The sequence below is a fragment of the Dendrobates tinctorius genome, unplaced genomic scaffold, assembly GCF_039654945.1.
Source record: "Dendrobates tinctorius isolate UK_male_01 unplaced genomic scaffold, ASM3965494v1 ptg000127l, whole genome shotgun sequence".
NCBI classification, from domain to species: domain Eukaryota; kingdom Metazoa; phylum Chordata; class Amphibia; order Anura; family Dendrobatidae; genus Dendrobates; species Dendrobates tinctorius.
In genome coordinates, this window is record NW_027361795.1 from 7575001 (window position 1) to 7588147 (window position 13147).

General features: G+C 41.5%; 1 protein-coding gene across 1 annotated transcript in view; it reads left to right on the plus strand.

The window, feature by feature from the left end:
• The window catches only part of SORT1 (sortilin 1), a 71386-nt gene that overhangs the window by 36113 nt on the left and 22126 nt on the right, over nt 1–13147 (plus strand). The window contains exons 9-14 of the mRNA XM_073542467.1: nt 5559–5706; nt 7050–7205; nt 7308–7414; nt 10935–11037; nt 11114–11282; nt 12066–12256. Coding sequence (XP_073398568.1) covers nt 5559–5706; nt 7050–7205; nt 7308–7414; nt 10935–11037; nt 11114–11282; nt 12066–12256 — 874 coding nt within the window. The remainder of the gene's footprint in view (nt 1–5558; nt 5707–7049; nt 7206–7307; nt 7415–10934; nt 11038–11113; nt 11283–12065; nt 12257–13147) is intronic.

Sequence of the window (13147 nt, forward strand, 5' to 3'; positions counted from 1 at the left end):
AGGGAAAGCGATCTCCTCACCAGCAGCTTCATGTAATGTAGGCGGCCACGATGCTCCTGTGCTGGTGGATGGGACAGATGGGTCGAATGTGTGGGAAGGCTGGGAAGGTGCAGATGTACCGGGGCGGTCGAAGTGTCCCTCGGTGCCGGTCTCCTCAGGGATTGCCTCAGAAGGGTCCAATCGTGCAGGCTCCCGAGTGCTGCTCACCGTGCTGTGGAATAAAGAGAAAAAAAAACAATTAAAATAGTGACATGGTATGGCCCTGGCTGAAAAAAAAAAGTTACATCTAACATTTCTTTCACATGTGGTGTGTAATATTTACCTTCTGGTGAGCATTGTTTCCCGGAGGAACGACAGGGCTTGTGCGTACTTGTACTTGCTCCTGCGTCCTCCAGATCCACTCGGGGCCCGCATCTCTTTATTGAACTCCTTCTTGAAACGATCCCTCACAGACCGCCACCGATTCACAATTCTGTTCCCTGAAACGAGAAAGGAGTGGTTAGTATACAACATCAGTGTTTCACAAACTCCAGTCCTCATGGTCCCCAGGGGTCATGTTTTCAGGATTTCAATAGTAAATAGAAATCCTGAACACATGATCCGTGGGGACCACGAGGACTGGAGTTCGGGAAACACTGGTTTACATCAAGCAACCGGTACTGTATATACTTACGCTCTTTAATCTGTGCCCGAACATCGAGGTCCTCCCAGCGGCCCACAAGGAGCAAACAGATTTCCTCCCAGAGTCGTCGGGTAACCATCAGGTCAGCGTGGCGGCGGTCAGCCATATTCCAGAGCGGCTCCCTTTCTTTGACGAGATCGATGAGGCGGTCCACATCAATCCCTCCATCCTCACCGTCAGAGTCGGGAGCACGCTGTGAAGGCTGTTAAAGAAAAAGACAAAAATAACATAATTAGCCTCCACAAAAGAAATGAAATAAAAAGTGCAAAAAAACAAAGCAAAAATATTTATACTTACACGCTGGTGACCGCCGCGTTGCTGTCGCCGACGACCCTGGGAGGCACTGCGAGGACCTCTTGGCCGAGCACCAGATTGGGAAGACTAGAGAAGAAAACAAAAAATGTTATGTCTTTGGATGTAGGCATTTGTTTGCTGTGTGTGGTCTGCAGAACATTGTTTTCTATGTGTTGTGTGTAGTGTGATGTTGTGTTTCTGCGTTTGATGCAAAAAACTTACCAATTGTGAGCCCACTCCAGGTGTCTGTCCACCCCTTCCTTCTTCTTCTGGGAGCTCCTCTTCATCTTGTGATTCCTGTTTTGAAATAAAAGGCAATGAATAGACATATATTACAGAGATGATGGATTTTGGAAATAAAAACTTACCGTCAAACGCTGACGATGCGAGGGAGGGCTCCCAGAAGAAGATGTGCTGTCCTGTTGATGGCCAGACTCCATGGCTGTGGGTATTGCTGCTGCTGTTGCTGCTGCCAGTGATGCCATTTCTGCTGCTGCATCTCTTTGGCGGCTGTTGAATAAAGAGAAACAAAGGGCCAATGAATATCTTGATATTCCATGGCCCTAGTTTGGAGGAATGGGGGATTTGATAATTACCGTCTCTCATCTGCTGCTGGACTCCCCTCCTCAGCATGTTCCATTTGCTGCTCCATTTGTGGTGGTGCTGATGGTGCTGCTGCAGATGTCTGCTGCCTTCCCCTGCTCCTGGTTCTTGGCTTGGGTGGCATGTTGGGTGTGGCTGAGGGTCCCATTGTCTTGCTTTTATATATCTCCTGTGGGCAGAGCTACTGAGCATGCTCAGACCAAAAAACCGGATCCGGCGCATTGCGGCGCTCATAGGCTTTCATTGTGTGAAAAAGCCGGACGGGCCAGATCCGGCGTGTCCGGCTTTTTCGCCGGAGACAAAAAACGTTACAGTAGCCGTTTTTTCCAGACGCCGGATCGCGACACATTGCCGGATCCGGCGAAAACCGGATGAAACGCATGGCCATCCGGCGCAAATGCAAGTCAATGGGGGGGAAACCGGATCCGGCATTGCATTTCGCCGGATCCGGTTTCTGTCAAAAGCGCCGGATCGCGCCTGACGGCGAAAACCTGATGTGTGAAAGAGGCCTTAGATGCTTCTCGAATAAGATTCCAGCAATAGTCAGCCAGCATTGACATACTCCACTTTCCCTGGTACCTTTTCTCCATCAGCGCACTGTCTTAGTGAAATCTTTCACCATGTTCATCGCTAACGGCACAAAGATTGGCTGGAATAAAGTCCAAGTGAGAATGTAGAAAATGCATTTTTAGTGACATATTGCATTTCATCAAATGATATGCTGTGAGCATGTTGTCCACAAGTTGTTCAAAGTTCGGTGCCCTGCTGTTGCCAAGGAAGTTGAAGGTCTCATCTTTAAAGGCTCTCCATGCCATTTGTTCAGCACCTTGCAAAAGACCATCAAAGATACTGTCATTCATTATCTCTTATCTGTGGGCCAATAAAAATACCATCTTTAATCTTTGCATCACTTAGGCTAGTTTCAGACTAGCGTTTTTTTGCCAGCAGCGCACGCCGCCGCTAAGCCCCGCCCCCTGCCCTCCCCTCCTGTCATCTCCGCCTTGTATCGCACACGGCTGCATGTGATCTGCACACCCTATCCTTAGCATAGGGTGCGCAGACCATGCGCTAGTAGAATTTTGCGTGCGCTGCGCCCTTTTGACGGTGCTCCGAGCGCACCAAAATGCAACATGTTTAATATGCAAAGAAGGGAGAAATATCTTTGCTGGATCAACGAGAGGATTATGTTTAACATTTTTCTGTCCAGCAACCAGGTTTTTGCGGAGTGGCCAGTCCTTTTTGAAATGATGCATTTCTCGTGCATGACTATCCCACTCACAAATAAAACAGTACTTGGTATATCCAAGCTGCAGTCCAAGAAGAACTGCAACAACTTTTAGATCACCACATATGTTATGATGAGTTACCGAAGGAGGAAAAAACAAAATACCAGCTTAGTCCAGAAAAACCAGAGAGCTTGGCAGCTATTGGATTGCAGACCCCTGAACCTATCCACAACAACTAGCAGTAGCCGTGGGGGGTTCCTACGGTGCCCTAGACCCCTCGATCACAGCCGGAGAACTATATAGCCTAAAGACAGAAAGGGGAAAAAGTAAACTGCCCCAGAGCAGACCCCAAAGCAATAGGCAGCCCCCAACATATAATGACGGTGACGCAAGATGAAAACACTAACACAGATAAAGATAGGTTGAGCAAATGATGGGGCCCAAGCTAACTACATAGGACAGGATAGGAAAGCTGCTGTCTGCCATCCGCAAAAACCCTATAAAAATGAGCCAACCGACTGATAGGAAAAACAGGCCCTGAAGTCGCTAGGCTTCAAAAGACTATATCAGCACTCAGGTATATTCTGAAGACAGAGCAAAAGGTCAGACAAAAATGGAATTCAGCTCACCCCCGGCCGGGGATGGCAGGACTCCCAAAAAACAAGGCAAAACAAAACTGAAGAGTACAAAGCAGAGCAGAAAAACTTAGCTTTGAGATGCAGGAATATGATTGGTCTCCAAGAATCCAGCAGGAAAATCACCAGCCAGGAAGAAGGGCGTCGGCAGCCTTATATCCAGTCCTCAATTCCAGCCTCCCAGTCATCATCTAGCTGCCCAGATGTCTGATAATCAGCCTCACTACCTTCCTTCACCAGAGGAGGGGAGTTCATCAGACCTCAATAGTGAAGGGAAAAATGAACTCACAACACACATATGTTCCAGTTATAATTTCTATAATTAATGTAGGTCAACAGTAACTCCATATTCTCATCCGTTTCATGTGTACGGCATGTCCAATAGTTATAGAACGATAGATATTTCCGTTGTGTAGTAAAACAGCCTTCAAACTTAAAACTGACGAGTCAATGAACAGTCGCCATTCCTTCGGGTCATGTTTGCATCCAAGAGCACCACACAACCCCTAGACGTCGTTGCAAAAGGTTGAAGAATTAAATAAGGTCCTCTTGACGACTGCGAAAAAACAGAAACTCTTGTTCCTGGTAATAAGAAATTCCGTTCTTGTATCCTTGATCCCAATAATTCTGCCTGCTTCTTTGACAATTTCAAATCTCTGACCAAGTCACTCAGATCAGCTTGACTGAACAGATGTGGATTAGATGTAGAAGGCTCAAAGTCTGGGTCTGCAGCAGTTTCATTTTCCACTGACATTCTTAGTTCATCTTCGTCGTCCTCCATTGTCCATACTTTGGGCGGCTTTAGAATACGAAGACTTTCATCGTGTGGCATTGGTCTTATGGCTGAAGGAAGATTGATATTCTGTTGATTTCTTGTTCTTTGCTGAATATCCCATTATATTTGTAAGGTAGAAGTAGCAATCTGTTACATAATCTTTCTGCTCTCTCCATATCATTGGGACAGTGAACGGCATTGAAGGTCGTGATCCATTCAGTCATGCCCTAAGTATGTCAGTATTGTCTTTTGATTTCTCCCCTGCCCAGGAGATGTGGTATGCTCCGTACACAGTCAGCTGAATGATACCCTGCGTGGAATTTGCATAATAAGTGCGTGCATATGTATGTAGATCAGCGATTTTGTTATTTCAATGGAAAATTCAGAATATACTGTTTCAGAAAAAGTTCATATGAGTTTTTAGAACTAAAACAGAATGTTCTAATGTTTCGTATAACTTCTCAAAAACCTTACGTGATAGGAAAAATCTGAAGTCATTTCTGAAATCAGCATGAAAAAATCTATCAGGGACACTCAAAATTGGAGGGTCAAAACCTTGGTAACATTGTTTTCTTTTGACTTTTCAAAGCAAAGGGGGGGGGGGCAAGAAGGCACACCTTAAAGTGAAGCCACATATACACCTCCCAATTCAAGAGCAAAAGCTTTTGAAGAAGTTACATTTTATTTCTAGAATGTAACAAGCCATTTAAAGGGAGGGGCATATTAGTGTATGTAAGCGTCTGTCCAGTTGGAATTTTGATATAGTGAATTAGAACTTAAAAGGCTTGTTATTAAAGTCCCCTTCTTTTTTTTTTCCACTTATATTAATTATATTTACGCATTTGGGTCTAAAAATAATTTTTGCAGTTTTTTTTATTAAAAATTTTGCACCACTTTGCTTTTACAGGCTCTTTGCTTTCCTGCACATTCAACTTTGATGTGGCATATGGTAACAAATCTGCTGCCAGGTGCTCAGAAAAGGACAGAATTAGCTCAGAGCTTCAAACTCTTCTTATCTGAGGTCCAATAGCCGTGAACTCATTCTGCATCCAGCAACACAGAGGCTATAAAAGGCAAACTGTGCAACATTTTTAATGAAGCTGATTTGCATAAATGCATTTTTGGCTAACAATAATTTAAGAAGAAAAAATTGGCCTCATAAGCAGAAAGCCCCTATAAATATTTGCTGAAATAATTGGCTGTGCCATGTCCAAAGTAGACTCCTGAAGCTACTTGCGTGCTGACATGCAATCTGTGTAGCTGAGAAATGAGTTGTAATGCCTTCACCCTAAGTGTATGTAGTCTTACGAGTTCAGCTGAATCTATGATTTGTGCTATTGCAGGACAGATTGAAGAGAAGGATCCATGTATCTCAGAACCAAGGGGACACGTGGAATGTGGCTCAGCTCCCGGCTGTAACTCATGAGCAGTTTTACTCTGTATTGGCAGCCAGCGATGACCTGGTGTTTATCCATGTAGATGATGAAGGGGGTAAGGTATAAAGCCTTGGCAAAGTTAAATTATGTAGAAGGATAAGACTCCATGTGCAGTCATTTTTTATGGTTAAAATATGTAACACTACCCTGATGTGCCATACAATTTGAATACATGCAACTATGGCATCTGGACAAGCACTATGGCTTGGAGAATGATGAGGTATCATGACTCTCATACTGTAGCTGGCAGTATGGGCCAAAAACATGGCACAAAATGCCTTCCAAATCTGCTTCACGTTTTTTTTCTGATTGACAAGGAATTCAATGATATTTTACTATGCAACCTGATGTGACGTTAGGTATATGGTAGGAAAAAAACTTTTTCCTCTTATGCTCATGATTATAGGTGTGTCCCATGGCCCAGGCCATCATATAGTCCAGTCATCTACAGCGATAGTGTATGTACCGTATGTAGATAAAATGTTACACATGAGCATAGATTAATGTGAGGCACTTGACATGCCATTTAAAGGGAACCTTTCAGTCAATCCATGCTGCCCAATCCTTGAGCAGCATGAATTACAGCCTGGCTGCACAGTTGCACAGAAGCTGCGGCGGTTTTTAAAAAGCCTAACCAGTGACGAGACTAGTTTCTCCCTGCTGCTTGTGTACACAGGGAGAGACTGGTCAGTCAAGTGGAGCACTATAGGGAGAAGCCAGCGAGGGGCGTCATCGGACTAGTCGGGTCTCTCCCGATACTTCCCTGCCAGCTTTTTATAATATGTTTATTTTCTGATGCGCTCCATCGTATTCACATTTAGAATTGAGAGCCCTCAGTGGTTGATACCTTTTTAATGACTAACTGAAAAGATGGTAACAGATTGCAAGCTTTCAAGACTACTCGGGTCTCCATCAGGCTAGACTAGTACATCTGAAGAATCTGGCTAACACGGTACAAAGATTTTCATCTTTCCTGTATCTGTTTGCAGTCAGGCAGCCAGACTGATACAGGCTGTCCATGGTTTGGGCAGAACTAATCGACTGCCCTTTAAATTTCTTTATTTAAATGGGTCTGGAGCACAAATGAAGAGCGGAGTAACAAGCCAGCTGGCCTTTGGGTGTTTCGCGCAGAGACTTTTTCGAGGCCTTGTCTGTATGCGATATGGCCGAAGTACAGTTGAAAAATAAGCTGGGCTTGGGGAGAAGTCTCTGGGTGGCTTGGCTTTGGTGACTTATTTGGTGTCCATATTTGATTCTGTTTACAAGCTGGTTTCTTCTGAATCGCTGTATCAGTAATAAGGGAACCTGTCTGTGTTTTATGCTGCCGATATGTGAGCAGCAGGTAACTGTCTACAGATTTTCTTTGAATGGTTATATATTTTTTTCTTTCTCCTGTAGACACAGGATGCGGAACCATTTACACTTCTGATGACAGAGGTATTGTTTACTCCAAATCTCTGGAGAGACATCTGTACACCAAGACCGGAGGGGACACAGACTTCACTAATGTAACATCCCTGCGCGGAGTGTTCATTACCAGTGTGTTATCTGAAGGTTCGCAGAGGCTTATTACATTTGCGTGTGTTCCTGGCAGGGTTTTCTTATACTATATGTATATAACCGGTTTCCTAATTTTTTTCCCTTTAATTTTTCCAGACAACTCTATCTATTCGGTAATCACTTTTGATCAAGGAGGTGAATGGAGCCGCATCAATAAACCTGAAAATACTGAATGTGACTCAACAGCCAAAGATAAGGCAAGGGTAAGTAACTAATTCTCAAGAATTTGTTTAAAAAAAAAAGTTTTGAAATAGTTTTTAAAATTTATACTTGATAGAATATTTTTTTCCTTTTACGTTCTGTTCAAATTTACATACTGCTTTTTTTTTTTTTTTTCCTTTTGTCTGGAGGGGAGGTGCCAAATAGAGCCACCCTCAACCCCGCCTCCCCGACAATACTAGTGTTTTTTTATTTCACCCCCCTCTTTACAGTGTTTATTGTAGGGATTCATTTCATATTTTCATAGATTAAATATTTATGGATATGGCCATACTATACATTTCCTTTTTGTGTATTTTTTTTTTTTTTTTTTTCCTTTTGAATTTCATTATATATACAGCTCTGGCAAAAATTAAGAGACCACTGCAAAATTTTCAATTTGTATGATTTTTCGCTTTATAGGTATACTTTGAGTAAAATCTAAATTGCTCTTCTATAAACTACTGACAACATGTCTTCGAATTTCCAAACAATACATTTTGTATTTATTTTCAGAAAATGAGAAATGGTCAAATTAACAAAAAAAAATGCCGTGCTTGCAGACCTCAAATAATGCTAAGAAAACAAGTTCATAATCATGTCGAAACAACAATACTAATGTTTTAACTCGGGAAGAGTTCAGAAATCAATATTTTGTAGAGTAACCATGATTTTTAATCACAGCTTTCATGCGTCTTGGCATGCTTTTTCCACCAGTCTTTCACACTGCTTTTGGGTGACCTTATGCCACTCCTGGTGCAAGAATTTAAGCAGTTCTTTGATGGCTTGTGACTATCCATCTTCCTCTTGATTACATTCCAGAGGTTGTCAATGGGGTTCAGGTCTGGAGAATGGGCTGGCCGTGAGAGGGATTTGATGTGGTGCTCCTTCATCCACACATTGATTGACCTAGCTGTGTGGCATGACGCATTGTCCTGCTGGAAAAAACAGTCCTCAGAGTTGGGGAACATTGCCTGAGCAGAAGGAATCTACTGTTTTTCCAGGATAACTTTGTATGCGTTTTGATTTATACGTCCTGCGCAAAGATTATCCTGCCCAATTCCAGCCTTGCTGAAGCATCCACAGATCATCACCAATCCTCCACAAAATTTCACAGTGGGTGCAAGACACTGTGGCTTGTACGATTCTCCAGGTCTCCGTCTAACTATTAGATGACCAGGTGTTGGGCAAAGCTGAAAATTAGACTCATCAGAGAAGATTACCTTACTCCAGTCCTCTATGGTTCAATCCTTATGGTCTTTGGCAAACTTCAGCCTGGCTCCTCTGTTGCTTCTCATTGATGAAAGGCTTTTTTCTAGCTTTACATGACTTGAGCCCTGCCTCTAGGAGCCTGTTACAAACTGTTCTTGCCGTGCACTTCACACCAGCTGCCATTTGCCATTCCTTTTGTTGGTCATCCTGCGGTTGTTGAGTGATATTTGAATAAGATGACGGTCATCCTTGTCAGTGGAGAGCCGTTTTTCGCCCTCCAACGCTCTGTAGCTTTGTTGGGATTTTACTAGCACTTTTTTTGCCATCCAGCTTGTCCTGTTGCAAGAGGATTGTGAACACCACAGCAGGGTTTTTTATACTTTCCTTCGTTAAATAAGATTTGGTTCAGGTGATCACCTAATCAGACGCACATTAAGTAGAATGAGGTGTACTCTGGTTGGAATTCAACTGGAATGGAATGACTGTCAGACATGTAGAGAAGCTGATTTCTTTAATACTGTGCAGTGGTCTCTTAATTTTTGCCAGAGCTGTATAAACTTGGAGTTAATGAAAATTAACTTTTTGTGGCCAAATACTTTAATTGCTAATATCTCTGCAATGGAGATACATACATTTTATTCTACTCTATAGCCATTATTGCATCCTGTGTCCAGTTCACTTTGAAAAATGTAGTGAAAGTCTTTTCTGTGGCCCCAAAGTGTGTGTTTTTTTTTTGTTTTTTTTTATTTCTTTTTGTTTTTTATAACTTTTCTCATTACTGTACTCCACTTGTACTTGCTCTGCAGTGAGATAAGGTTGTATGTCATTACTTGTCTTGCGCAGGAGAAACCTGCCTGTTCTGGGCTTTTCCTGTGTGAGATGTATAATATCACCTTGCTCTGATTAGGGAGTACAAATTGAGCACAACAGACGTAATATTGTCAAATTTGTGATATGTGCTGTACTTTAATCATGACGACATTAGGCTGTCTGACATACGTATCACACACTGAGAAACCTGCTCTATACTAAGACGGGGGAGTGTTCCTCTTTCCCCTGAATGTTGCTGCCTCCGTATGATTGGACAAGATCATGCATACAGAGGGAGGAAGTACACGCCCCTAATGAAAAAAAAAAATAAAAATCTGGTAACATCCACTTGGACTTTTAATGACAATTTTAATCATTAAGGGCAAAATACATTAATTGCTAATATGTCTAACAAAGAGAGGTAAAATAAAAAAACAACAGTTTTATTCCTCTCTGCAGCCACTATTAAATTGAGTGTCCAGTTCAACATGAAAAATTTGGTTAAAGTTTCACTTTAATATAGTACTGAGATATAATTGGTATCATTTATTTTACATAATTAAATGGACCAGACAAATTTACATCACAAAATCTGTGTTCTTCGATTTTATACTGATTCCAAATAAGAGGGCAAGCAGGTATACAATCAGTATAATACCTGAGAATAAAATTCAACATTTTATTTTTCTCTAGAAGTCCTGCAGCTTTTAGGTGGTACGTGGGATCTTTTCAATTGGTACAAAGCACCTTTGTGTAGGATTTTTTTTTTATTCATAGATGGAAAAAACAGATGGTGTGGCTTAGCAAACAAATAGTGGTGGCTTAGGCACTGTGTTTATGGCCACTATTGAGTGTATACACTCTGGGATATGCCCGACAGTAGCCGTAGTCCGAATGGAATTTGGACATCTATCCATCATAGGAACTAAATGTTTTGTTTTTTTTTAATAAATAAAAATAACAATTAATTTACACCGTATGTGGCTCTGTATAGGAAAGAACAGTCCACTGCACTTTGCTATACCATTGCACAATGATAATATTGATCTAATGCTTGCTGTCATATCACTATTTGTAGCTATCTGCTCACAGAAAATTGCTGGGTGGACACAGATCATCCAGTTGACTATTGATAGCATACAGTACTGCATATGGGTCCAAATGCAAAATGCAGCATTAACCTTCAAAATGCTGTATTTTATGATAAAGATCTGCTTCCTTCAGCAACCCTGTCACTTCAGGAGGATCGGACTGACAGTGTAAACCTTGGCTTTTAATTGGAACAGAGATCTATAGTTTGATGTGATGTAGAGAAGAAGGCATACGCTGCAACAATGTAAAAATCTAGGTTGCCAGCGAGAGTGGTTAAGTGAAGATCTAATATATTTATAGGAATTTTCATTGTCTTTGAAAAGAATATTTCCGCTCATTTTGACTTGCTCTTGGTGCAGTTTTATGTGTATTTAATGCATTTTTTTCTCTTTGCTTTTCTCTATGCAACAGTGTAGTTTGCATATACATGCCCAGTACAGCATGTCGCAAAATCTTGCCGTCCCACTACCACCAATGTCTGAGTCAAATGCTATAGGCATCGTTATTGCTCACGGTAAGTAAAGTTACCATAATGCCCAAATAGTGTAATTTGTTCTGTGTTTTGATTGATGTGTATTACCGTGTCACAGGCAGTGTGGGAGATGCTGTGTCCATTGCTAGTCCCAGTGTATACCTCTCCGATGATGGTGGCTACTCATGGGCCCAGGTGTTGGATGGTCCTCACCATTACGCAATCTTAGATTCTGGAGGCCTTATTGTGGCGATACAGCAAAGCGATGAGCCGGTCAACACAATCAAGTGAGTGAAAAAGGGTTTATTGGATATCCGTAGAAGCGGAGATTGATTCTCAATACCACACTGGCAGTTTTCCTGAGCAGTATATGAGGTTACTGTGAGGGACTAGCAGGTGAGGAGGGATCTCATCAGAGTAGTGACACAAAGCACCGCCTGGTATTTCCAAGCAAGTTGCTCAAAACTACCATGTGCCCAATAGATCCCTTTTCTTGACAGGGCACAGAAATGTAACATCTAAGGTACAAGATATAGGATTATTCACCAATCCACTTCATTTTTTTTTTATTTATTAATTTTCATTTCAATGTTTTATGTAGGACTGCTAGTTGGTGATGCTCTGAAAAGATGGCCAACTTGTGAAACCTCCATAAATAGTTGAACAAAAATCCTGTACTTGTTCATATCCTGTACAACATAGGAAAAAGTGGCCCGGCTTCCAGGTCCATTCTTTAGAATTAACAGCCAATATGCTTTATTAGTGTACAATTACAATGTAATGACCCTGTGCAACAATGTTGTTATTACGTTTTAATCGAACACTTTAGAATATCCAAAATACTTTATAAGTGTCCGATTAAAACGTATAAACAGCATTGTTGCACAAGGTCATTACATTTTAATTGTACACTAATAAAACATGTTGAATATTAATTCTAAAGAGTGGACCTGGCAGCTGGGCCACTTTTTTTTTTTTTTTTCTTTGCAGGGACTTGGGTAACCCATTATATTCTCCTGTGTGGAATATGCCAGTTTAACATTTTCCAAATATGTTTTCATTCAATTTAGATTTTCAACAGATGAAGGCCAGTGTTGGTTGTCCTATAATTTCTCCAATGATCCTCTGATGTTCACTGGTTTGGCTTCTGAGCCAGGCGCTCGCTCCCTGAATGTGACTGTCTGGGGATATCAGCCTGGTTTATTTCATCGCATTTGGATGTCCTATACTATAGACTTTGCTGCTCTGTTGAAGAAAAGTTGTAAGTGTAAAAATGTATTTTCTTCCATTAACCCCTTCCCAACATAGGGTCTACAGTTTCGTCATATGCTGGCTCCCTAACTTTAATGCGGTCTCAGCAAATGAGCCCGCATCTTTCCCTGCAGATGATGGCTGTGATAATCATCTGCCTCGAACAGTAAATCTTCCCACTTGACTGTTAATCTGTTAAATGCTGTTGCCTATCTCTTAACAGCTACATTTACAGAACACCAGCAGGAGGGTGCGTCATCCCATGCACCCCTGTGGCCTGATTGCTGGACGTCGATGGGTTGCCATGACGGCCAGGGGTCTGCTAAAGATCTTGCCTGTTATGACAAATTCACCTGTGAACACCAGCTTCTGGCTGGTGTTCATGTGAGACGGTGGTTTTTGTTACAATAACATCACAGTAATGTTATATATATGGCCCAAGAGATCAGACAATCGTAGGTTCAAGTACTTTAAAAGGGACTAACAGATACAGTATAAAGTAAAAAAAGGTGAAAAAATAATGCAAATCACCCCACTTATTCCCCATTAAACATGAAAAAATGTGCATATTTGGTATTGTTGCATTCTATCTTTCAAAATATAAAAGTGACAAATTGACCCGATTGTTAAATGACATAATGAGAATAAAAATCTAAACTCAAAAAATTTATTTTTTTGACCCCTGCAATAAAATGCAATAAGAGGCAATCAAGACATTGTACCTATCCCAAAATGGTATCAATACAAATGTCAGCTCAGGGCTTAAAAAAAAAAAAAAAAAAAAAAAAATCCGTCTATGTAAAAATAAAGTTATGGCTCTTGGAAGAAGAGGAAAAAATGCCTATTGACATTAAACAGCTTATCAGAGGAGAGGAGGATTGGTTGGACCAGGACTCACTTG